Source organism: Rhinopithecus roxellana, chromosome 12, assembly GCF_007565055.1.
Source record: "Rhinopithecus roxellana isolate Shanxi Qingling chromosome 12, ASM756505v1, whole genome shotgun sequence".
NCBI lineage: Eukaryota > Metazoa > Chordata > Mammalia > Primates > Cercopithecidae > Rhinopithecus > Rhinopithecus roxellana.
In genome coordinates this window covers 12,561,458-12,587,497 of record NC_044560.1, presented here as the reverse complement: position 1 = coordinate 12,587,497, position 26,040 = coordinate 12,561,458, and the positions used below count along the sequence as shown (strand labels likewise).

The 26,040-nt window shown below is 52.2% G+C and overlaps 1 protein-coding gene across 1 annotated transcript; it reads left to right on the top strand.

The window, feature by feature from the left end:
• Positions 1-759: 759 nt before the first annotated feature.
• Positions 760-25,424, top strand: E2F2 (E2F transcription factor 2). The gene is given in 8 exon segments (XM_010355768.2): positions 760-1,425; positions 1,427-1,549; positions 7,568-7,673; positions 10,216-10,435; positions 11,242-11,400; positions 13,477-13,591; positions 15,999-16,191; positions 23,511-25,424. Coding segments are annotated over 8 exon segments (1,314 nt in total). The 5' UTR covers positions 760-1,296; the 3' UTR covers positions 23,780-25,424.
• Positions 25,425-26,040: the final 616 nt, after the last annotated feature.

The window sequence follows — 26,040 nt, the reverse complement described above, 5'->3', positions numbered from 1 at the left end:
GACAAAGCTCTGCAGTGGGCCTCTGAGCCTGTTGTGCCGGCCGGCAGCTTGGGAGGGTAGGAGAAGAACCCCTTAACTGGAAAAAGAAGGGCTCCAGAGCTGGGACCTGTCCCAGATTCCATTGCCAGCTCTCAAATCAGGGAATCTCTCTGTATGACATTGGGCAAGTTACCCAGCCTTTCAGACTGTCAGTCTTTATCATGGGGATCATCATTCCTCTTCCCAGGACTGTTGGAATAAATTAAAACAACGCTTGTAAGGATCTAGCATGGTGCTTGGCATCCTGCAGACGCTGAATAGATGTTAGTTTTCCCTATAAAGAAGTAGACTAGTTTGCCTCCATCCCTCACCCCTCTGCCATTAAAGGGAACAAGTTCCTGGCCTTCATTATAGCAGGAAGGGGGATATGAATGCACATGTGCTAGCTAAGCAACGATGCAAACTAACAAAAGGGCCTGTGGCCTGGGGAATACACTGCTTTGAGTCTGGGCTCAGGTCGGGACCCGGCACCAAAATGTTTCCCTTCAACCCCAGGGAATCCGGGCCCATTTCTCGGGGCGCTGTGCTGTTCTGGCCGCCTCTGCACTGTGCACCCCAGAACCACCCTGTCTCCGTCTCCCCGGCTGCTAGCTAGCGCGTCCAGTGGCGGGCGGCACCGACAGCAGGTGTGGCTGCCCCTTTAAGCAGCGAAGCTCGTGTTGCAATCGCCGCCTCGAGGACGGGTTCTTTCCGGGGGGTGGAGCCTGTACTCTTGCAGCAGCCAACCGGAGCGCGGCATTTTCCGCGGGAGATCCGAATTTCGCGGCACGCCGTTTGGCGCTAAAAAAAAAAAAAAAAGAAAAGAAAAAAAAAGAGGCAGAGAAAGACTCAGGGACTAGAGAGCGGGCCGCAAGGAAGTCGGCGCAGTCGAGACCCCCCCTCCCCGTCCCAGCGCATCGCGTCTCCGCCGAGCTCGCGGGCACACCGGGGACCCCTCCCCAGAGCCGGCCGGACCCCAGGTGCCGAGGCCTTGGGGGGCGCGGGGCGTCCCGGGTCGCGGTGCCCTCGGGGCGGGACAGCCCCTGGCAGTGCCACCACCGCAACCGCCGGGCGATCTCCAAGCGGCGATCTCCAAGCGCTGATCTGCTCGGCTGCGGGCCAGGAGGGGAGGGTCCGGCCTTGCCCCGCAGGCGTCCATTGGTGGCTTTCCCCGGCCTCCGCGCCATGCCGCGGGCCGTGTGAGCGGCTGCAGCACCGGAACCCGCAGGTGTCCGCGGGCGCGCCAGGCCCGTTTGGGTAGGGGGCGCCTTACTCGCTATGCTGCAAGGGCCCCGGGCCTTGGTTTCGGCCGCTGGGCAGCCCCCGAAGGTGGTGCCCGCGATGAGCCCCACAGAGCTGTGGCCATCCGGCCTCAGCAGCCCCCAGCTCTGCCCAGCTACTACCAGCCTACTACACGCCGCTGTACCCGCAGACGGCGCCTCCCGCAGTGGCGCCCGGCACCTGCCTCGACGCCACTCCCCACGGACCCGAGGGCCAAGTTGTTCGATGCCTGCCGGCAGGCCGGCTGCCGGTAATGCTGGGGGCCCCCACCGCTTCCCCCTATGCTTTTCCAGGTGTGGGAAAGGAGGGAGGGGTGCCTGAGATCCAGTTTGAGTGGAGCAGGTAGAGTTTTGGGAAGAGGGAAGATGAGCTTTCAGTTTCCAGGACCCAGTGCCCCCAATATCTAAGTAGAAGACCCCTTCATTTTCAGACTTTGGATGAAGTAATCTCATCCATTCTAGTGGAGTGGAATGAGCACTGGATTGCGAGTCTGGAGGGAGACCCAACCCACTACTCCCAGTGCACTGTGTGACCTTGGGGAAGTCCATGCAGCTAAAGTTGCCGCCATTCATTCATTACTTCATTGTTTGGCCAGAAACCAGCACTGGGTGCCTGCTATTGTCCAGGCAGAGAGCATGCCTGGGGACACTGTGGGACTTTGGTAAGACAGAGGGATAGGTCTAGTGAGTCTCTCAGGTCCAATCTGCCATGGACAGACTCCAAATTGTCCAGCTAACTCCTGGTATAGCCCCAAGTATCTGCCCTTGGTCCTCCCCAAGGCCCAGTCTTCCCTCCCAGGCAGCCTATCTGTAGCAGATAGAAATGTGGGCAGCCCCCTGGGTTCTGTTCAGATTGGCTGCTCTCTCCTTAAGCTCCCAGGCTCGTTGCCAGAGATGGCCCAAGGTGTAGTGGCACCAGGCTGCCTGCCGACCTGGGCTCAGGGTGTGTTTTGTGGGAGTGGAATTCCTGGAGCCCATGTGAATCAAAACAACTTTAGGGTGGGGGGCGGACTGGGAAAAGCCCCGGGAAGTGGGGGTGGTGGTGGTTGAGGAGCCTGGTTTCTGGTGTGACTCTGCCGTTAATTCTCTGTGTGTCCTTGGACAAGTCTTGGCCCCAGTCTGGGCCTCAGTGTCCTCTCCTGGACAATGTGTGTGTGCACAGCGTGGCTGTGGGGCTAGCTCTTTTCTGCCACATTTGGCTTCAGGTCCTGGGTTTTGGAAGCAGGCTCCAGGGAGAGGAATGGGGTGTTATAGGTTTGCTTAGTTGTGGGTGTGGTGAATAAGTTCAGGTACAGGGATAAGACCACCCCCCACTGCCCCAGAGGCATCTAGTCAGACCTGTGCTAGTCAGCAGGCACGGATGCCCAGCCAGCTCTGGATGCAGGCAGAGCCACCACTCCCTGCCAGTGGACTCAGACTTTGCCCATGTTCAAAACGTTAACCTTCCCGGAGACCCTTCCTGCACATGATTTCTAACTAGGAGGGCAGTGGGCAGGAATGGTATTGTCCCCATTTTACAGGTTAAGCAACCGAGGATAACTGGGATTGGTGATCTTGTGGTCAGCGTTTTATAGCCCAAAACATCTTTGTAGTTTGTGAAATAGATGGCATTAGTAGCTCCATGTTACAGGGGGAAACTGAGGCTCAGAGAGGGGATGTGACCTAAGGTCAGAGATGGGGATGGGGTAGAGTGATGGGACTCACAAGGCAGTAGGCTCTTCTCTGTTTTATTTTTTACAGAGACGGGTCTCCCTATGTTCCCCAGGCTGGTCTCAAACTCTTGGGCTCAAGCGATCCTCTTGCCTTGGCCTCCCAAAGTGCTGGGATTACAGGCATGAGCTACTGCACCTGGTCAGGCAGTAGGCTCTTCTCTATGTTGCCTTGACTTTCTTTAATACTGCCTGACTTAGGAGCTGAGTACCCCCCAGGGAAGGGAACTTTACAGCAGTCCCACTCTCCTCTGGCCAGCTGCTTTCAGACTGGAATTTTCAGTAACAGCTGTGGTTTTACACTGCTTTGAACCCTCCCAGAGGAACCCAAGTGCATCTTGTCTGTACCTCCCTCCCAGAGGGGCTCAGTGATCTTAGCAAGAAGGTCTCTTTTTTACTGAGTGCCTCTCGTGTGCCAGACACTGCTTGGCATTCTTCACGTTCATTATCTTGGTCAAGATGTTCAGAATGAGGCATCTTGCAGATAAGGAAACTGAGCAAAGAAAGGAAGTCACTTGCCTGGGTCACAAGCAAAGAAGCAGGAGAGTCTCCTTGCAGCATACCACCCTAAAGGCCTGCCAGGCCCAGAGCTCCCGCTCCTGTCAATCCCCAGATGCCCGGGGCCCAGCCCCGTGGGCAGGCCTGCCCTCTGCTTACTCATTTTACAAGGGTGTGACCTGGAGCAGCTCCAAACCCAACCCTGGGTGTGGCAACTTGCTTTGTGGCCAGGCTGCAAAGTGCAGGGTGAGCAGGATTTGTTGGGGAGCTTCTGTTTAAAGCGACTTCAGGCACTGTCCAAGGATGGCAACCAAGTTCAGTGGCAGAATGAAGGCCAGAACCCAGATCTCCTGGCTCCCTGTCCAGAGCTCTTTCCAAGTCCTCTGAGGAAGGCTCAGGGAATGCTCCTTTATTGCATGCCTCCTCTGGCCAGGCGCATGGCATCATTCTCTTTCATCCCTGCAGGCAGCTCTGCCCAGGCTGGAGTGTAGTACTATCATCTCGGCTCACTGCAGACTCCGCCTTCTAGGTTCAAGTGATTCTCCTGCCTCAGCCTCCCAAGTAGTTGGGATTACGGGCGCCTGCCACCATGCCAGGCTAATTTTTGTGTTTTTAGTAGAGATGCGGTTTCATCCATGTTGGCTGGGCTAGTCTCGAACTCCTGACCTCAGGTGATCTGCCTGCCTTGGCCTTCCAAAGTGCTGGGATTACAGGCATGAGCAGAAAATTTGTCTGCATTTTCCAAATTTCCTCTTGTGAGGCAGAAAGAACATAAAAATTTTAACACACAAGTCTACAAGCCAGGTCAGGTGAGGAGATGTAGGCTCAGAGGCAAGACAGTGAATCCCAGGCTGCCCAGCTACCAAGTGACAGAGCTGGGATCTGAAAGCAAGGTTCGACCCCTTACATTTGCTCCCACCCCCACCATCTAACTTAGGGCTTAGGAGAGACCAGGCTCCACTCTGTGTGACCTTGGGCAAGTCACTTCCTCTTCCCCAAGTCCCAGTTTCCTCACCTTGGTGCCTGTAAAGGGGTTGTGCCTGGGGATCTCTGACCCTCTCCACTTCTGCAGCTGCCTGAGTAAGGAGCTGTACTCTTCTCCATAGGGGTTGGCAGGGTGGGCTTGAGTCCTGACCAGGCCTTGAAGATCCAGCCAAAGGGGCTACCTAAGAGCGTCCAGGATAGAGCTAAGCCGGTCTCTGGCTGTGGCCATAGCCTTTGCTCTCCTCCTCCCATCACAGTCTCTTTTCAGCTCACCCTTGAACTTTCCCCTTTTCCCACTGGTGCTCCCCATACATCAGTGCTAGTAGCTCCCCGATGGGAGCACTCCCTCTGGGCAAAGCACTTTGCTGCACTATCTCGCTGAATCCTCAGCATAGGTGGAGACATTGATGCCCATTTCATAGGTGACTCGAGGTCAACTGATGTCCCAGCTAAGAAGGGGAAGGCCTAGATGCAAACCCAGGCCGGTCTGACTCCAAGACCTGTGCTCAGCCTCACCTTGATCCTGATCCTCCTGGCTTGTCCTCTGCCACCTGTGTTCTGCAGGTTCAGCCCAAGCCATAGGCTGACTTTACTCTGGGCACTGCCCAAAGGTGTCAGGGAGGTATCCTTAGGGGGACACTTTGCTGCACTGGGACCCTGGGAGTGCAGACTAAGGGTGAAGGAGGGTGAGAAAAGAGAGAAGGCTGTGTGTGTGTGTGTGTGTGTGTGTGTGTGCGCTCATGCATGCAGTGATGGGGACAGGTGGGCGTAGCCCAGGCCTTGGCCCAAATTCTAACAAATCCTGGGGCAGCGTGTGTGGGATGGAGCTGAGGCAACCTGGCACATGGCTTTGGAGTCAGGCCTGGGTTCAGACCTTGGCTTTGGCCTTTGTGTGACCTTGGGCATGTGCCTACCCTCTGTAAGTCTCCATTTCTTATCTTAGGAGAGCCAGTGCCAATACTGATGTGGTAGGACTGTTATGAGCATGTAATAGGCCCAGCATAGATATTCTGTGCAAGGTCTTCCCGGAGTTCTTCCTGGTGTGTTCTGTGCGGGGAGGCAGGTGTGGCTGGGGAGGCTCTGGGCTGCCCCACGTCTGCATCAAGTAGAACTCCACCTGAGCTTCCCTTCTTCTCCCTACCCTTGGTGCTCCTGCCAGGGGATGTATGAAGAATACTAGGATGCGCAGCCTTGGTCAGGATCAATGGAGGCCTCAGAGCTCCCCAAGCCTCAATTACTTCAGCTGTACAATGGGGATTAGTGGTGTGGGAAGATTCAGGGAAGTGATGAATGTTGGGGCGTGGTGCAGGGCATGTGGAACGTCTCTGCCAGTGACTGGCCCTTTCTCTAGTGACAGGGTGGGGCTAAATCCCTAGAATATAGGTTTTCACCAGTTAGGAAGGTAGAAAAGGAATATTCAAGAGACTCATTCAAGAATGAGTAGTAAAGTGTTTGGATGGTTTCCAGGTCTGGGTAGTGGTGGAGAGCAGGAGTGTCATATCCAGGCTCCTCAAATCAGCCCAGGAAGACTTCCTGGACGGGGCAGGAGTGGGGGCAGGGGAACTGACAGCAGGAAGAGCTGTCATCACCCCCAACACCTGTCAGCCCAGCTGTGCTCAGCAGCAGTTAGAAGTCTCAGCCCTGCCGAGCATGACCTCACCACCAAATGTTAAAATAGGCTTCTCTGTCCAAGCCAGGGTATGGGTGTCTGGGGGATCCAGAGTTGGAAGGAGGAAAGAAATGTGCTTGATGACCCCCAGAAGGATGTATCAAGGAAGAGGTCGAGATTAGATTTTAAGGAAGGGACTCTGCATTTCCTGAACACCTACTGTGTGCTGAGACACAGGCTGAGAACTTTACAGAAGTTAAAGGAGCAGGAGCTAACCAGGGTCTTTCTCCAGCATGCAGACAGGGAGCTAAATAAGTGCTTCAAAGGGAAGCGACGCGGGGATTAATTCAGCCTGTTCCAGGGTTTTTAAGATCCAGAGGCTGCCCAAGTGGTGCCTTTCTTGAATCCTTACAATAACCCCTTGAGGTAGGCATTTTCTATCCCATTTACAGAGGAAGAAACTGAGGCTCCTAGATATGGAGCTCGTACAGTGAGCCTGCGAAGGAGCTGGAGATTCAAGCATGGGTCTCTGACCTATGTCCCAGTGTCCCAGTGCCCCAGCCCTGCCCCTGCCCTGCCCCTGCCCAGCCCTAATCAGGAGAGAGGCCCTTTCCGGGCCAGTGCAGCTCTGGGCCTAATTGGGGCCCGGGTGGCGACAGGGTGGAGAGGAGCAGATGGGTCTGTGGTTTGATTTCCCCGGCAGGTGTTTCCCAAGCTTGGCGGGAACAGAGAGGGGGAGTGGGAGGGGGGTGGCCTCAGCTGCTTGTCCTTAGACACGGGAAGGATTCATTGTCTGTGGGAAGGATTCATTGTCTGCCCCTCTCGGCAAAGAAAGAATGGCAAATGCAGTCTATTCAGGAGGCCCTGGGGCCCTCAAGCTGGAGCCCAAACATGGGGGTGGGGATGTTTGTACTGCTTTCCACTGTGGGCACCTCCCTGGGGTGTGGCACTGAGCCAGGAAGTCCACTGGGTCTGGGCGGATGCCCAGCCCCACCCTGATAAGGACCAGCTGTGGGACTGTGATGGGCACTCAGTCTGGCTGAGCCAGCTGCTTCTGTAGGGGGCCCTTTCCTCACCCTGATGTGGTTTAGGCCCTACCCACTGCTTCCTCCTGGTATCATCCTCTGGGTGTGGTGGGGTGAGAAGCGGGTGTAGGAGCGGGCTTGAGGCCTGTGGTTAAGGAACCCTGAGCCCCTGGCCAGACTGGCTTTGGTAGGGTCTCAAGTGCCTGGGCCTCAGAGGATGGGAATTTTATTTGCTCTTCAGAAAACAAGACTTCCCCTGAAAGCTCACGTCCTCAGGTCATTGATATTTTCCTATCAAGTACAGCAGTGCTTCACCAGGACTGGCGGTAAACTGAGGCACAGAGGTGGCTGCTAAGTGGCCTCATCGCTTTGGCCCCGTATCAGGGAAAGGCTAAAGGAGGAATGATTCTCAAACTCTGCCTCTCTCTTCCCCTTCTCTCCAAGGCCAAAAGGAAGCTGGATCTGGAGGGGATTGGGAGGCCCGCCGTCCCTGAGTTCCCAACCCCCAAGGGGAAGTGCATCAGAGTGGATGGCCTCCCCAGCCCCAAAAGTAAGCAGTGCTGATGGGGCCTCTGGGGTGGGGTGGGGCAGGGACAGAGGGCAGTGCCCTGCCCAATCAGTGGGAGTCATATCTGGATCACTTTCCAGTTTGCAAAAGCTTCCTGTGCATTTTATCAAAAGCTTCCTGTGCATTTTATCACTTGATCCTGCCGGGTAGGTAGGCTTGTCTCTCTTTACTAATCAGGCAACTTGAGACTCTGAGAGCTTGAGTGACTTGCCCATAGTCTCAGAGTGGAGTCAGGACTAGAGCCTGGACATGTAAGTCTTGCACTACTTCTACATTTTTTGTTTTTTGTTTTTGTTTTTGTTTTTTTGTTGTTGTTTTGAGACAGGTCTTGCTCTGTCACCAACGTGGATTGCAGTGGTGCCATCTTGGCTCCCTGCAACCTCCACCTCTGGGGTTCAAGCAACTCTCTCACCTCAGCCTCCCAAGTAGCTGGAACTACAGGTGCATGCCATCATCCCTGACTAATTTTTGTATTTTTAGTAGAGACACAGTTTCCCCATATTGACCAGACTGGTCTCGAACTCCTGACCTCAAGTGATCCACCTGCCTCGGCCTCCCAAAGTGCTGGGATTACAGGCGTGAGCCACCGCGCCCGGCCAGTCTCGCGCTACTTCTCCCACGCCATGTACAGCTCTCATGATCTAAATGCAATGACCAGTGTTTTATTTGGGAATTTATTATTTTTAAAAAGTTTTAATGTTTAGGTCAATGTAAATTTTTCTCAATCAGAGGAGCAGGGGCTAACCAGGGTCTTTCTCCCACACGCAGACAAGGAGCTGAATAAGTTATTCAAAGGGAAGGGAAGCACATATTAATCCAGTCTCTGCCACCCCAGAGGTTTTTAAGATCCAGAGGCTGCCCAGGTGTGCCTTCCTAAAGCTAAGTTGGAGGGGGTTGCTGCCTCTTGATATTTTCAGTCAATATCCTGGATAGGCCGGGCACGGTGGCTCACGCCTATAATCCCAGCACTTTGGGAGGCCAAGATGGGCAGATCATCTGAGGTCAGGAGTTCCAGACCAGCCTGGCCAATGCGGTGAAACCCCATCTCTACTGAAAATACAGACATTAGCTGGGCGTGGTGGTGCATGCCTGTAATCCCAGCTACTTGGGAAGCCGAGGCAGGAGAATCGCTTGAACCTGGGAGGCAGGTTGCAGTCAGCCGAGATCGTGCCACTGCACTCCAGCCTAGGAGACAGAGTGAGACTCCATCTCAAAAAAAAAAAATCCTGCTTAGAGCAGGAGTTTAAGCAGCTGTGTTTGGAAGGAACACTAGTTTTGGGGGTCCAGGAAGGCCTGTGCCCCAACCTGACAGTTCACTCCTGTGAACCTTAGTTGTCTCGTGTAAAAGGAGGCACAGCTAGATCAGGAATGGCAAGAAAGTTTCCTCTACATTTGATTAGTCAAAGCTGCCCAAAGCACTGTCTTAAAGGATCCTAAGGCTCATGATAACTGGTCCTCTTCCAGAGGAACCTAAGACTCTCTAAAACTCAGGCTCCAGAATTATTAGATTGGCCGCTAACTTGCCATATGACTTGGAAGTCACTCGATTACAAAAGTCCCCTTGTGGTTTAAGATGCTGCAGCTGAGATGTGGTCTTGCAACATCAACCTCATTTGAGAAAGGGACCTTTTTCATGAACCTCCCCCACTTTATGTTACAGGACCGATTTTTGTCAGATAATCACTGTGATTCACATGGGAAGAAAAAGTGTGTATCTATAAAAATGCTCTTAAATCCAGGCTTATCATTTCTACCCTATTCTAATTCCAAACTCCGGACATTTAAGTGACAGGATAGGGTAATGCTTAAGAAGGAAAACTCGGGGCCGGGCGCAGTGGCTCACACCTGTAATCCCAGCACTTTGTGAGGCCGAGCCGGGCACGATGACAGGCACCTGTAGTCCCAACTACTCGGGAGGCTTAGGCAAGAGAATGGCGTGAACCTGGGAGGCGGAGCTTGGAGTGAGCCGAGATTGCATCACTGCACTCCAGCCTGGGGAACAGAGCAAGACTCCGTCTCAAAAAAAAAAGAAGGAAAACTCTGGAGCCAGACTGCCTGGATTTGAATTCCAGCTTTGCCACTTTCTAGCTGAGTGAGCTAAGCAAATTACTTAAACTGTGCCTCAGTATTCTCATCTATAAAATGGGGATGACTGTACAGCAACCTTATAGGGTGTTGTAGGACTTAAATGTGTTTGTATATGGAAAGCACTTAGAACAGTGACAGTAGTTGTGGATGGTGGTATGGCAGCCCTAAGCTGTGGTGGAAATATGCATTTAACCAGGAGTCAGGACACTTGGCTTCCAATACTGCCCACTGGCTGTGAGACCTTAAGCAAGTCACCTTCCCTCTCAGGTATCAGGTTTCCTGTCTGGACAGTGGTGGTGATGGATGCCCTTGATCACAGTGCCTTGTAAACTGGAAAGTGGGTGGTGAAAAGTTGGTACTTAATGAGCCTAGGTCAATGGACGAGGGTCCTGGGCGGGCCCTCCCTGAGCTGCGACTGGGTCCCCTTCTTCCTCAGTCCCCAAATCCCCTGGGGAGAAGACTCGGTATGACACTTCGCTGGGGCTGCTCACCAAGAAGTTCATTTACCTCCTGAGCGAGTCAGAGGATGGGGTCCTGGACCTGAACTGGGCCGCTGAGGTGCTGGACGTGCAGAAGCGGCGCATCTATGACATCACCAACGTGCTTGAGGGCATCCAGCTCATCCGCAAGAAGGCCAAGAACAACATCCAGTGGGTGTGAGTGCCTGGGCGGCCAGTGGTACCCTCCAATGGGTACTTGCGCTGTGGGCGGAGCCAGAGGCAATAGCCAGTGGGTGTGAGTGGCAGGGGCAGGGCTGAGAGCAACATCCAGTGGGCACAAGGGCTGAGGCGGACCAAGAGCAACATCCAATAGGCTTATTGCTGGGGGTAGAGCCAATGTATGGTGAGGAAGAGCACCGTGTACCTGCTGAAGTAATAGAACGTGATGCGGGGCAGAGTGACGAATGACATCTGGGAGGTGTAAAGGCCAAAGGGGACCCCAGATTCTTCCTCTTGAGTCAGAGATCCTAATATCCACTCCTTCTAGCTTAGGGCAGTCCCCTGGGAGCTGAGTAGGGGGATCCCGGACTTCTTCCAGATCTGAGATAGGAGTACTCCAGCCTTCTCTCTCCATTTCTACAGGATTTAAAGAACTGACCTACGGCCCTTGGCATAGGTGGCCTAAGAGAACCTAAGAGTTCAACCTAAGAGGTGGCCTACAGCCCTGGCCTAAGAGAACTCAGACGGGGGAGTCAGGACTGAGGCTACTCCAGCTGGAGGAGGCTGGGGCATAGGGATGAACAGAATCGAGAGCCCCCCAGAAGTGGGGTTCAGGCCTTGACTTGTTTCTTCTCCCATGCCCAACTCCCAAACCTCTCGTTCCAATCCCTGGTAGCTCCCTGAGAGCCAGGCATGACCACTGATTTGCACAACCCAGGGGAGCACCCTCAGACAATCTTTTGAATGGCCTTGTTCTGGAGTTTCACCCACAGACTGACACTGGGGGGCTGCTCTGTTCCCAGAGGCAGGGGAATGTTTGAAGACCCCACCCGGCCTGGGAAGCAGCAACAGCTGGGGCAGGAGCTGAAGGAGCTGATGAACATGGAGGAGGCCTTGGACCAGCTCATCCAGAGCTGCTCTCTGAGCTTCAAGCACCTGACTGAGGACAAGGCCAACAAGAGATATCCTCCTTCGTTGGGGGAAGGTGTCAGGGAGCAGGAACCTGTTGCATGTTTATATCTATCCTGAGTTGATTCAATAACTTACCCTAAGGGTCTGGCATCTGTTTCTTCTTTCCTGGGTGGCCTTTCTTCTCAAGTCTATTTTTTGAATTATTTATTTATTTTTTTTTAGAGACAAGGGCTCATTTTGTCATCCAGACTGTAGTACAATGGCATGATCATAGCTCACTACAGCTTCACACTCCTGGGTTCAAGTGATCCTCCCACTGCAGCCTCCTGAATAGCTGGAACTACAGGCGTGTGCCACCATGCCTGGCTAATTTTTTATTTTTTGTATAGACAGGGTCTCACTTTGTTGCCCAGGCTGGTCTCTAACTCTTGGCTTCAGTCGATCCTCCCACTTCAGTCTCCCATCTCCCAAAGTGCTAAGATTACAGGTATGAGTCACTGTGCCTGGCCTCAAGTTTATTAAAGGTATTTTTTCATTACTGAAAATAAGCCAAGTACATTTGCCTTGAAATCTGGAAAATGGAGAAAAAGAATGACAAACTGCCACCTTAACATAGCCATTGTTCCTGAACTGCACACAGAATGTGTGTTATTTAAATATAGTTGTAATATAGTTGTGTGCCTGCTGCACATAACTTTTCTTTCTTTTTTTTTTTTTTTTTTTGAGACGGAGTCTGGCTCTGTCGCCCAGGCTGGAGTGCGGTGGCCGGATCTCAGCTCACTTCAAGCTCCGCCTCCCAGGTTTACGCCATTCTCCTGCCTCTGCCTCCCAAGTAGCTGGGACTACAGGCGCCCGCCTCGTCGCCCAGCTAGTTTTTTGTATTCTTTAGTAGAGACGGGGTTTCACCGTATTAGCCAGGATGGTCTCGATCTCCTGACCTTGTGATCCGCCCGTCTCGGCCTCCCAAAGTGCTGGGATTACAGGCTTGAGCCACCGCGCCTGGCCTCTTTCTTTTTTTTTTTTAAGACCGAGTCTCACTCTGTCGCCCAGGATAGAGTGCAGTGGCACAGTCTTGGCTCACTGCAACCTCCACCTCCCGAGTTCAAGCGATTCTCCTGCTTCAGCCTCCTAAGTAGCTGGGATTACAGGTGCCCGCCACCACGTCTGGCTAATTTATTTATTTTTTTATTTATTTTTTGAGATGGAGTCTTGCTCTTGTTGCCCAGGCTGGAGTGCCGTGGTGCAATCTCGGCTCACCACAACCTCTTCCTCCTGGGTTCAAGCGATTCTCCTGCCTTAGCCTCCCAAGTAGCTGGGATTTCAGGTGCCTGCCACCACACCCGGCTAATTTTTGTATTTTAAGTAGAGATGAGGTTTCACTATGTTGGTCAGGCTGGTCTCAAACTCCTGACCTTAGGTGATCCACCCGCCTCGACCTTCCAAAGTGCTGGGATTACAGGAGTGAGCCACCACACCCGGACTTCATGCCCAGCTAATTTTTGTATTTTTAGTGGAGATGGGGTTTCACCACGTTCGCCAGTCTGGTCTTGAACTCCTGACCTCAAGTTATCCACCCACCTCGGCCTCCCAAAGTGCTGGGATTACAGGCATGAGCCACCGCGCTCAGCCAAATATCTTTATACATAGAACGCTTTCCCATATTTTTACTTGTTTTCCTAGGTCAGATCCCTAGGATTGAAATGATGAGGTCAAAGAGCATGGACTTTGCTAAGGCTCTTTCATACATTTTCCAAAACTGTTTCATATCGACTTGGTTTTGGATATGATCTTGTATTTTTGGAAGGATGTGAGGCATTGTGAGAAATATAAAGAAATAAAACATGTCTTCCTGCCTTCTCAGAACTAATGATCTAGTTTGAAAGATGAAGCCTTTATATAAAAAACTGATATAAGGCAACAATTTTTATGGTTTTTATCCCCATTTGCTTTCCAAAGGGATCCAAGGTAGCTTATGATATTAACAGGTTACAGATTGTAGTCATTTCTAAGCTGCACAAGGAGTGAGAAAGCAATATTCAGAGGCTTAGGAGGTGAAGGTGCTTCCTGGCAGGGTTGGGGTTTGAATTTTGACCAGACAGTCACTTTTCTTGACTCTCCTGCCCTACGCTGGCCTATGTGACTTACCAGGATATCCGTGCTGTCGGCAACTTTAAGGAGCAGACAGTGATTGCCGTCAAGGCCCCTCCGCAGACGAGACTGGAAGTGCCTGACAGGACTGAGGTGAGAGGCGAAATATTTGGTAGAGAGCAGGGTTGAGACCCTGCTAGGGAGGGTTCCAGGCGGTTCTGCAGACTCTGTCCCTGGCATTGCCTAGCTCCATGCTTCCCAGGCCCATTCTGGTGTCCATGGCAATATTGGTGGCCTTCAAGCTTGAGCAGAAATGGCAGAAGCTGGAAAGGGCAACCGAGACTGAGCAGTGGCCTGAGAAAATCTCTGTTCCTAGTTTCTTCTGCATCCCAACAGCCCTGGGTTCGTGCCCACGTATGACGGTGTCAGTACTCATGAAAATCCTTTCATGCTGACTGTGCTTTCCCAAGTTAAAGACCAAAATTCCTGACACTCCCTATGAGGCTTTGGTGCTCTGACCCCAGCTGGCCTCGTCCTTTTCCCTGCTGCCCCAATCTGTCTTTGTTTTGGCCACACTAACCTGTCTGCAGTTACCCCATTGCACTAAGTTCATTCCTAGTATGAGATCTTCTGTTTTATTTTATTTTATTTTAATTATTTATTTATTTACTTATTTATTTTTGAGACGGAGTCTCATTCTGTTGCCCAGGCTAGAGTGCAATGGCGCGATCTCGGCTCACTACAACCTCCGCCTCCCAGGTTCAAGCGATTCTCCTGCCTCAGCCTCCCAAGTAACTGGGATTACAGGCGCCTGCCACTATGCCCGGCTAAGTTTTGTATTTTTTTTAGTAGAGATGGGGCTTCACCATGTTGGTCAGGCTGGTCTTGAACTCCTGACCTCGTGATCCACCCGCCTCGGCCTCCCAAAGTGCTGGGATTACAGGCATGAGCCACTGAGCTCGACCTATTTGATTTTTTTTAAAGATGGGGTCTTGCTCTGTCACCCAGGCTGGAGTGCAGTGGCATGACCTCAGCCCACTGCAACCTCTGCCTCCCGGGCTCAAGCCATCCTCCCACCTCACCCTCCTGAGTAGCTGGGACCACAGGTGCATGCCACCATGCCTAGCAAATTTTTTGTATTTTTGTAGAGACGAGGTTTTGCCATGTTGTCCAGGCTGGTCTCGAACTCCAGCATAGACGTGATTTGCCCACCTTGCCCTCCCAAAGTGCTGGGATTACAGGGGTGAACCACTGCACCTAGCTGTGCAAGACCTTCATCAGCTGAAATGCTCTTCCCTCTGTGCCTGGTTTACTGCTATTCATCCTACAGGTCTCAACTCAAATGTCACTTCCTCAAGGAAGCCTTCTCTGATTACCTCCAGACTTCATAAACACCTGTGCTTTTCCACTGCCTTTAATCTCCATTTGCTGAGGTATATTTGGCATGATTACACGATTGCATTCTGCTTCATCTATTAGAGTATAAGCTTCACAAAAGAATGTTCTGCTCACCTTGTATCCCTTGCCCAGAGCCAGCCCCAGGAAGAACCGGGGCTGCAGAGACGATTAAGGTCCCTCCCCTCCCCTGGAGGAGTTCAGGACTTAGTGGGAAAAAAACACTGTCATTTATAGACAGAAGATGTGCTTTAAGAGCATAGAGAAAGGGTGGTTAGAGGAAGTATCCCAGATAGGGACAGTTAAACTAGGTCTTACAGAACGAATAGGGGTTTTGCTAGGTGCAGTCCTGTGGTAGCACAGGCATGGAGACCTGGACATGTGCCGGGATGGCAGGCATGTCATCAGTTGTGGCTTAAGTTGTAGTTATGTGGTACGGAGGAGGCAGAGTCGGAAGGCCAAATATTAGGACTCTTGGTTACAAATAACAGAAAGCCAAGTCCAACTGGTTTCAGCCGGAGGTATGGGTAGGGGTGGCGGGAACCAAGTGACAAGTCCTGGGGGAGATTCAGAGATTGCAGGCAAGGCTGGATGTAGATGCCCAAACTATGACTTCAGGTCTGTCTCACGCTTTTCATCTCTTTGCTTTTCTCTGTGCTGACTCCATTCCCAGGTGGGCTCTCTCCTTGTGGTGGCTGAGACAGCTTCTATGATACCAGCTCAGCAACCCCAGTGGGAAGGGGGCTCCCATTTCCCGCAAGTCCAGCAAAAGTCGTGGGCCTAGTGCTGGTTGGATCCACCTGAGCCATTTGCCACCCCGAACCAATCATATCACACTAACTTTCCTGGCTGTGTCACAAGCTCACCCACTGGCACTGGGGAAGGGTTCTGCCCCCCTGCCCCAAAACTACATGACCTGAGAGTGGAGGGAAGAGTGATTTCCCACAGGAAAATCAAGGTGTTCCCCCTAAAAGAAGTGGGTTTCGGGGCTAGACAGCAGAAACAGCGGAAGTCCACCTTAGGCTGGATGGAGTTGGTCTCAGTGCCAGCCCAGGGGTTGAGCTTGCACCCAGGGATGGCAGCAGCCATGTGCGTCTGTCCATACACACAGAGTGTAAGTGTCCAGCTGCCCAGAGCAATGACCTGGCTTCTCTTCCTCCTTCAGGACAACCTGCAGATATATCTCAAGAGCACCCAAGGGCCCATCGAAGTCTACCTGTGCCCAGAGGAGGTGCAGGAGCCGGACAGTCCTTCCGAGGAGCCCCTCCCCTCTACCTCCACCCTCTGCCCCAGCCCTGACCCTGCCCAGCCCAGCAGCAGCACCGACCCTAGCATCATGGAGCCCACAGCATCCTCAGGTAGGGCCCTTGTCCAGAGGGACAGGAGGTCGGGGGGAGCGACTGGCCTTAGTTTTCTCTTCCACATCAATGTTTGTTGAAAATCTCCTGTTTTATCCAGCAGCTGGAGGTGCAGTCATCCTACCCCACACATGTGCATTGTACTTCATGCTTTATAAAGCCCCGCTAGGAAGGCTGGTGCTGCTCCAGGGCAGAGGAAGGCCTGGATCTGAATCCTAGCCCAACCACTTACCAGCTTTGTGACCTTGGACAAGTTACTTCACCTCTCTTGGCCTCAATTTTTCTCATCCGTGAGTTGGGCACAGTAATTACTACTGTCTAACTCCTAGGTTGCTGTGAGATTATAGCTCGTGCCTATAATCCCAGCACTTTGGGAGGCCGAGGCAGGAGAATCATTTGAGACCAGGAGTTCAAGAGCAGCCCAGGCAACAGGGGTACCCTGTCTCTACAAAAAAAATTTTAAAATTAGATGGGTGTGGTGGCACACGCCTGTAGTCCCAGCTACTCGGGGAGCTGAGGTGGGAGGATCACTTTAGCCATGGAGGTTGAGGCTGCAGTGAGCTATGATCATGCTGCTGCACTCCAGCGTGGGCAACAGAGGGAGACCCTCTCTCAAAAATAAAAATAAGAATAAAATTTAAAAAGAACAGGCCAGACGCTGTGGTTCCCACCTATAATCCCAGCACTCTGAGAAGGTGAGGTATGAGGATCACTTGAGCCCAGGAGTTCAAGACCAGCCTGGGCAACATAATGAAACTCCATCTCTAATAAAAATAAAATAAAATAATAAAATTTGCCCATTAAAAAAAATTAAGGCATAGAGGTGACGTGTCTTACCCAAGGTCTCCCAGCTGGTAGGCAACAGAGCTGTGTCTTGAACCTTGGTCTATGCACTCCCAGCCCAGTGCTCTCCACAAGGCATAGAACAAATCAAAGAAGGGGCTTCTGGCTGGGAGGTGGACAGTATGGTTAAGAGCTGGCTACCCCTGGTGGAAGGTAGTACAGGGAAGTTGCCAGGGAGCAGAGTTCCTGAGAGCTTCCCAAAGGGGTGGGAGTCCAGAAGGAGTACAAATGGAAGCCTGTAAAGGCGCCTCTCCAGAACAGTTTTTGCCTTTTCCTGGGATCACACATCCGGTTAGACTGGCAGGATTCTTCAAGGCTGTGTAGGCCAGTGTTCCACTTTTTGTCTTCTTATTTAACAGCAGAATTCTCTTAAGTAGAACCGTAGTGTTTAGACAAAGGTAGGGCTAGAGCTGGGCTGATGGAATAGGCTTGCTGGAAGGGTTCTGCAGTACCCTGGTTGTGTCCGTTTCTCTAACTCAGAGGTTAATAAACTATTGGCAGGCCGGGCGCGGTGGCTCAAGCCTGTAATCCCAGCACTTTGGGAGGCCGAGACGGGCGGATCACGAGGTCAGGAGATCGAGACCATCCTGGCTAACACAGTGAAACCCCGTCTCTACTAAAAATACAAAAACTAGCCGGGCGAGGTGGCAGGCGCCTGTAGTCCCAGCTACTCAGGAGGCTGAGGCAGGAGAATGGCGTAAACCCAGGAGGCGGAGCTTGCAGTGAGCTGAGATCTGGCCACTGCACTCCAGTCCGGGCGACAGAGCGAGACTCCGCCTCAAAAAAAAAAAAAAAAAAACTATTGCCGGCAGGTCAAATCTGACCTGCTTTTAATGACCCATGAGCTGAGAATGGTTTTACATTTTTAAAGAGTTGTGGGAGAAAGAAAAAGAAGGCAACTGTGTGACAGAGACCACAAGTGTCCCACAAAACCTAAAATACTCTCAAGCTTTTTTTTTTTTTTTTTTTTTTGAGACAGAGTCTCGCTCCGTCACCCAGGCTGGAGTGCAATGGTGTGATCTCGGCTCACTGCAACCTGTGCCTGCCGGGTTCAATCAATTCTCCTGCCTCAGCCTCCCAAGTAGCTGGGATTACAGGTGCCTGCCATCACGCCCAGCTAATTTTTGTGTGTGTGTATGTATTTTTAGTAGAGACAGGGTTCCCCATGTTGGCCAGCCTGGTCTTGAACCCTTGACCTCAGATGATCCACCTGCCTCAGCCTCCCAAAGTGCTGGGATTACAGGCTCCAGCTCTTTATAGAAGTTTGCTGTCCCCATCTAACTCAACCCTTCTTTTTACACATGAATGAACAGAGCCCCAGAGAGAACAAGTAGCTTCCCTAAGGTCACACAGCAAGTTGATGGCAGAGCTGGTACCAGACCCCAGCCTCCCACCTCTTCTCTAACGATCTCTCCTGTGTCTGTCAGGCCTCATCAGGGACCAGAGCTTCTCCCTGTGCCAGCCATCTGTCCCTCAGGGCACCTCCCCAGTGCCTATCTCCTATCCCAGACCTGTGCCCCACCCTCTGGTCCATCTTCCTCCTGCTGTGCCTCCTCAAGTGTCAGCATGCGCATAGCCCTCCAAAGCTGGAATCACCTTCGCTTCAGTTGTCCTCTGAGACGTTGGGTGGAGGTGGCAGATCCCAAAACATAAACAAGGGTGTGAAGTTGTTTTTTTTTTGAGACAGAGTCTCACTCTATCACCCAGGCTGGAGTGCAGTGGCACGATCTCAGCTCACTGCAACCTCTGCTTCCCAGGTTCAAGCGATTCTCCTGCCTCAGACTTGCGAGTAGCTAGGAGTACAGGCATGTGCCACCACGCCTGGCTAATTTTTGTATTTTTAGTAGAGACAGAGTTTCACCATGTTGGCCAGGCTGGTCTCGAACTCCTGACCTCAGGTGATCCACCCACCTCAGCCTCCCAAAGTGCTGGGATTATAGGCGTGAGTCACCGAGCCCGGCCGGGTGTGAAGTTTTTACCTGAGTTTTACAAATCAAGATCCTGAGGCCTAGAGAGGAGTAGAGGCTTACAGAACAATCAGTGGTGGGGCCAGCTCTCATGTCATGGCTGTCCCCCCGACTCTTGTCACATGGCCTCAGTGTTACCCTGCTGAAGAGAGGAAGAGGAAGTTTTCCTGGTCTCGGCTCACTGTAACCTCCGCCTCCCAGGTTCAAGCGATTCTCCTGCACAGACACACACACATACCCCCACATGCGTGTTCCATGCTGTGTTCTGAAGTAGTGTCGTTTTGAGGTCTGAGTGCCAGAGGCCATGTAAGAGAGGAAGCTACTACAGTCTTGGGACCTGGGTCCTGGCCCTGGTTATGCATTACCAGGGGAAGTGTTCTCTTCAGCCTCAGTTTCCCTCATCTGTAATAGAAGGGGTTTCAACAACATCGTCTCTGACATTTCTCCAGGCTCTGACATTCTGAGATAAACCTAAATGTAGCTGATGGCACAGGATTTGAAATTGGGAGACCTGGATTCAAACCTGTATCTCTTGGTGACTGTCAGTGAATCACTTTTTTTTTTTTTTTTTTTTTTTTTTTTGAGACGGAGTCTCGCTCTGTCACCCAGGCTGGAGTGCTGTGGCCGGATCTCAGCTCACTGCAAGCTCCGCCTCCCGGGTTCACGCCATTCTCCTGTCTCAGCCTCCCAGGTAGCTGGGACTATAGGCGCCGCCACCTCGCCCGGCTAGTTTTTTGTAGTTTTTAATAGAGACGGGGTTTCACCGTTAGCCAGGATGGTCTCAATCTCCTGACCTCGTGATCCGCCCGTCTCGGCCTCCCAAAGTGCTGGGATTACAGGCTTGAGCCACCGCGCCCGGCCCAGTGAATCACTTTAACCCCTTGAAGCCTCAGTTCCCACATCTCTCAAATGGGGACACTTGAAATTTCCTCATGAATATTGAGTGGGTTATAGGAGATGATATGGCATAAATGTGCTTTTTTAAAAAAAAAAAAAAGCTTATGTGGCTGGTCGCGGTGGCGCACGCCTGTAATCCAGCACTTGGAGAGGCCGAGGGAGGTGGATCATTTGAGGCCAGAAGTTCCAGACCAACCTGGCCAACACAATGAAACCCCATCTCTACTACAAACACAAAAATTAGCCAGAGGTGGTGGTGCATGCCTGTAATCCCAGGTACTCAGGAGGCTGAGGCACAAGAATCACTTGAACCAGGGAAGCAGAGGTTGCAGTGAGCTGAGATTACACCATTGCACTCTAGCCTGGCGGACAGAGTGAGACTCTGTCTCAAAAGAAAAAAAAAAAAAAAGCTTGTGTGAAGAGCATCTACTGAGCTGGGCCTAGTGCTGGTTTTTTTTTTTTTTTTTTGAGGCGGAGTCTTGCTCTGTCACCCAGGCTGGAGTGCAGTGGCCGGATCTCAGCTCACTGCAAGCTCCGCCTCCCGGGTTCCCGCCATTCTCCTGCCTCAGCCTCCCAAGTAGCTGGGACTACAGGTGCCCACCACCTCGCCCGGCTAGTTTTTTTTTTTTGTATTTTTAGTAGAGATGGGGTTTCACTGTGTTCGCCAGGATGGTCTCGATCTCCTGACCTTGTGATCCGCCCGTCTCGGCCTCCCAAAGTGCTGGGATTACAGGCTTGAGCCACCGCACCTGGCCCTAGTGCTGTTTTAGAGACAGAAAGAGCCATTCATATTACAAAAGGCGATTCTATTTCTGGACGTGATCAACAGCAGGAGACAGCAAGGTCTGATCTATAATAGACATTTTCACATGGGTTTTATCAGTTACTGCTTCTAATACTCATCCCTGTTTTTCCACATGAGGAAACAGTTCTGGGGTTCCATGGCTGGTGAGAGGAGGCGCCAGAGTCTGAGCCCACATGCTCCCCGCTCCCAAGCCAGGCCTCTGACTGTAACATCAGCAGCGTGCCAAACAAACTTTAGATTTTTTTTTTTTAATTCAAATACATTTAATTGACTTATTTGGGCCCTAGTTTTCTCATCTGTAAATAGGGGTAACAGCATGGACTCTCTCAGGGCCGTTTGAGTGTCCAAAGAGGCTGAACCACGCCTCGCCTCAAGGGCAGTGTCACCACCTCCCCCATTAGTCTTGGTAAATGGGAAAAAATTTTTTTTTTTTTGAGGTTGAGTCTTGCTCTGCTTCCCAGGCTGGAGTGCAGTGACTTGATCTAGGCTCACTGCAAGCTCCACCTCTTGGGTTCACGCCATTCTCCAGCCTTAGCCTCCTGAGTAGCTGGGACAACAGGCACCCGCCAACACATCTGGCAAATTTTTGTAGTTTTAGTAGAGATGGGGTTTCACCATGTTGGCCAGGCTGGTCTCGAACTCCTGACCTCAGGTGATCTGCCCACCTCAGCCTCCGAAAGTGCTGGTATTATAGGCATGAGCCACTGCGCCAGGCCAAACCAGTGCTTCATATGCACTTACCATGCAGTCCTCTGAGCAACCCTTTGAGGTAGGTAGAGCTACCATGCCCCTTGCAGAGGGGAGGAAGTGGATGCCCTAAAACGTGAAGCCCAGAACAAGACTCCGTCTCAAAATAAATAAATAAATAAAGTGAAATCACATGTCCACGGGTGCACCTCCTGTTTCAACAGGCAGCCTAGCCTCCCAGCGCAGTTGTATCTTCAAAATAATACTTGGCTGGGGCTTAAGAAGTGACTCCAATGAGGGGAGTTCTGAGCATCAGGATGTATGTGACAGGCAATTTCCAGTGCCTCATTGCATGTCCCTGTATGGGAAATCACCATCTTACCTCTTAGTGGAAATGAGCAGGCTGGGTGTGGTGGCTCATGCCTGTAATCCCAGCACTTTGGGAGGCTGAGGCAGGAGGATTGCTTGAGCCCAGAAGTTCAAGACCAGCCTGGGCAACAGAGTGAGACCCCGTCTCTACAAAAAAGTTTAAAAATTAGATGGGCATGGTGGTATGCACCAGTGGTCCCAGCCACTCAGGAGACTGAGGCGAGAGGATTGCTTGAGCCTAGGAGGTTGAGGCTGCAGTGAGCCATGTTCACCCTACTGCACTCTGCACTCTAGCCTGGCAAGACCCTGTTTCCAAAAAAAAATAAAGAAAAGAAAAAAGAAGAGAAAGAAATGAGCTTAGAGTGCTGGAGAATGGCTACTGAAAGGTCAAATAAGATGAGGCCAGATAAATGACCATTGAATTTAGCAGCATGGAGGTCATTGGTTCAGGGACATGGTAGGGAGAGACCTCAGACTGGAGTGAGTTGACGAGAGAATAGTAATAAGGAAGTAGAGACAAGCTGAGGCTATTCTGGAGAAAATTTACTGCGCAAAGGAGCAGAAAAATGGGCCAGTAATTGGAGAGGGTGACGAGGTAAGGTATAGTTGTGTGTCGTGGGGAGTAGAGTCAACATAACAAAAATTTACCATCGTAACTATTTTTAAATGTACAGTTCAGTGGTAATTAATACATTCATAATGTTGTGTACCTATCACCACCATTCATGTCCATAACTCCTTCCACCTTGTAAAACTAAACTCTGTACCTATTCCGCATTCTCCTCTATCCCCAGCCCCTGACAACCACCCTTCTACTCTCTGTCCCTGCGATTTTGACTAAGTATTTCATATAAGTGGAATCACACAGTATTTGTTTTTTTGTGATTGGCTTATTTCACGTAGCTTAATGTCCTCAGGGTTCATCTATGTTGTAGCATATGTCAGAATTTCTTTCCTTTTTGGCCGGGCACGGTGGCTCAGGCCTATAATCCCAACACTTTGGGAGGCCGAGGGAGCCGGATCACTTGAGGTCAGGAGTTTGAGACCAGCCTGGCCAACATGGTGAAACCCCATCTCTACTAAAAATACACAGATTAGCTGGCTGTGGTGGTGCGTGCCTATAGTCCAGCTACTCGGGAGGCTGAGGTGGGAGAATCGCTTGAACCCGGGAGGTGGAGGTTGCAGTGAGCCGAGATCACAACACTGCACTCTAGCCTGGGTGATAGAGTGACACCCGGTCTCAGAAAAATAAAAAATACATGAAAAGGGGTAGGGGCCGGGCGCGGTGGCTGAAGCCTGTAATCTCAGCACTTTGGGAGGCTGAGACGGGCAGATCACGAGGTCAGGAGATTGAGACCATCCTGGCTAACACGGCGAAACCCCGTCTCTACTAAAAAATACAAAAAACTAGCCGGACGAGGTAACGGGCGCCTGTAGTCCCAGCTACTCTAGAAGGCTGAGGCAGGAGAAGGGCGTAAACCCAGGAGGCGGAGCTTGCAGTGAGCTGAGATCGCGCCACTGCACTCCAGCCTGGGCGACAGAGCGAGACTCCGTCTCAAAAAAAAAAAAAAAAAAGAAAAGGGGTAGAGTTGGGTGTAGACTCTGGAAGGTGGATTTTGAGAGCAGGGCATTGCACCCAGGGTGAGGAGAGAGGAGAAGGGTGCAGTCGTCCAGAGAACTGGAAGTCTGTCCTCGTGTGCTGAGGGCTTGGATGCCAGGGCCAGGCGTAACCTTTGTCTGTTTGTCTCCAGTGCCAGCGCCAGCGCCAACCCCCCAGCAGGCCCCACTGCCTCCATCCCTGGTCCCCTTGGAGGCTACTGACAGCATGCTGGAGCTGCCGCACCCACTCCTGCAGCAGACTGAGGACCAGTTCCTGTCCCCGACCCTGGCATGCAGCTCCCCTCTGATCAGCTTCTCCCCGTCCTTGGATCAGGATGACTACCTGTGGGGCTTGGAGGCGGGTGAGGGCATCAGCGACCTCTTCGACTCCTACGACCTCGGGGACCTGTTGATTAATTGAGTGGCCCCACCTGCCCCCAGCAGCCTGCCCCCGACTCTACCTCCTCACAAACAGGCTGACAGGCCCTCTGCCTGCACAGGGACATTGGACACTAGGTGCTGCCCTCAGGGAATGGGGTCTCCTTGCCTTTCCCACCCCAGCCGGCAGAAGCTGTGTGGGGAGATATGAATGGTACGGGTGAGGAGGGGATAAGGGTGTGGGTCCTCACCTTCCTAATGGAAGCTGGGCCTGGGGAGGCCCATCCAGTCTTCTGACCTCTGACCTCTCACGAGAAGGCTGCAGGTGAGGTGGCCAAGTCCAGGGAAAGGCCCTGCTACCTCCTTTTGAGGGGTAATTAGGACCCTCGACGTACCAAGAAGCACTTAATGCCTTTGTATTTATTTCAGGTTGAGTGGTTTGTTTGTGCTCCCTGAGTTTTAGCAGGGAGGTTGTTCTAGTTTTTAGTGAGACCTCCGCAGACAGGCCCATCAGGGCCCATCGCTGTCCATGTTCCAGGGCAGGTCTGGGTTTCCAAGGGAGGGACCCAGGCCACATCCCTGGTTTCCCCACAGTGGTGGTGGGGCTGGGTCTCTGAGGGGCTGTCCAGTCGGCCGGAACGCTAATTGCACTTAGGCCTCACAATTCTAGTGAACGGCAGCTGTGGGCCCTTTCGCCTCTCCACCTGTTCTTGGCCTCACATCTCCAGCTGAGCCACTGGTCTTGGCTTCCTGGTCGCCTCTGTCCCAGAGATGGTTCCAGGGAGTCATCCTAAGGCAGGTAGCACTGAGGCTCCTGTGGAAACAGGAGCCACCTGCTCAGGAGACCCCTTTCCTGAGGAAGTCCTTACCTCTCCCTTCCTTTGAGATGTAAAAATGGTCCAGCAGAGACAAGCTCACAAGGAAAACAGACAGGAACATGCGAGCAGCTGTCATGGCTGTGGCGGGCACCTTTCCTCAGAGTTTCTGCCTTGCTCTGGTCCAGGAGCCATTTTGCACCAAGGACTTGGTAGGCAGAGGCAGCCCCACTGTAAAGAAGGGTCAGATTAAAACAAAAAACTGCCAAAAGCATCCCTTCCGCCCCCCAGTGTGGCGCTGGCATCATTCTCTGCTTCCCTGGGAGGAAGTTTTTCACCATGTTATTGAAGGGGATGGTTCCTTAAGGACCGCTCCACCCCTCAGAGCTCACTCAGACCCCCAAGGACAGAGGTGACTGGGGCTTGGTGACTTGTTCACCCCTTTTTTCCCAGGTATACTGAAGGGGTGACAGAGAGAGGTCTTCATGGCAGACCAGGCCTTCGCAGCTAATGGGGAGAGGAACTCATGTTACCTCTTCAGGCCTGGGGTCCTAAGGGGGTCTTTTGGCTTCAGCCTGTTCCCCCAGAGGCTTGATTATCCCACATTGTCCCTGCAGCCCAGCTGCTCTTGTCCTCCACCCACCCTGGGATGTGGGTGCTCTGGGCTGAACCAAGGCCATGCCTTCTGGAGAGAGGCGCAGGGGTTGGTCTGAGAGGCCTGCCACCCACCCCTCAGGGAGCTAGGTTTTCTCAGAGGCTCGGCTGGACAGCACTTTTTAAAAAAGTTTGGGCCGGGTGCGGTGGCTCAAGCCTGTAATCCCAGCACTTTGGGAGGCCGAGACGGGCGGATCACGAGGTCAGGAGATCGAGACCATCCTGGCTAACATGGTGAAACCCCGTCTCTACTAAAAATACAAAAACTAGCCGGGCGAGGTGGCGGGCGCCTGTAGTCCCAGCTACTCGGGAGGCTGAGGCAGGAGAATGGCGTAAACCCGGGAGGCGGAGCTTGCAGTGAGCTGAGATCTGGCCACTGCACTCCAGTCCGGGCGACAGAGCGAGACTCCGCCTCAAAAAAAATTAAAAAAATAAAAAATAAAAATGTTTGTAGCATTAAGTTGGTTTAAAATATGAAGCTGGTTTTGTTGGATGGCTCCTGAACTAACTGATGTCTGAAATTTGAGATGGGGGATTATTTCAGGGTGGGGCCCAATGTGATCTAATGCCCAGTGGGGGACAATTGTGCCTCCTCATTTGCTCAAATTCTTGGGCCCCCAAGTTAGCCCCCTCCCGGGAGTGGTCAGGAGGTCACAGCTGCCCCCACTCTATAAGCAAGGCTAATTTTGTACCCTTTACAGAAATGCTTTTGGTCTCCCCTCCCCAAATACAAGGGTCTTATCAGAAGCCCATCTTCAAGTCCAGCATGCTCAGGGACCCGGCGTGGGATCTCGTTTGGGGGTGAGTGGGCTGCTCTTCTGGGGTCTCCACTAGG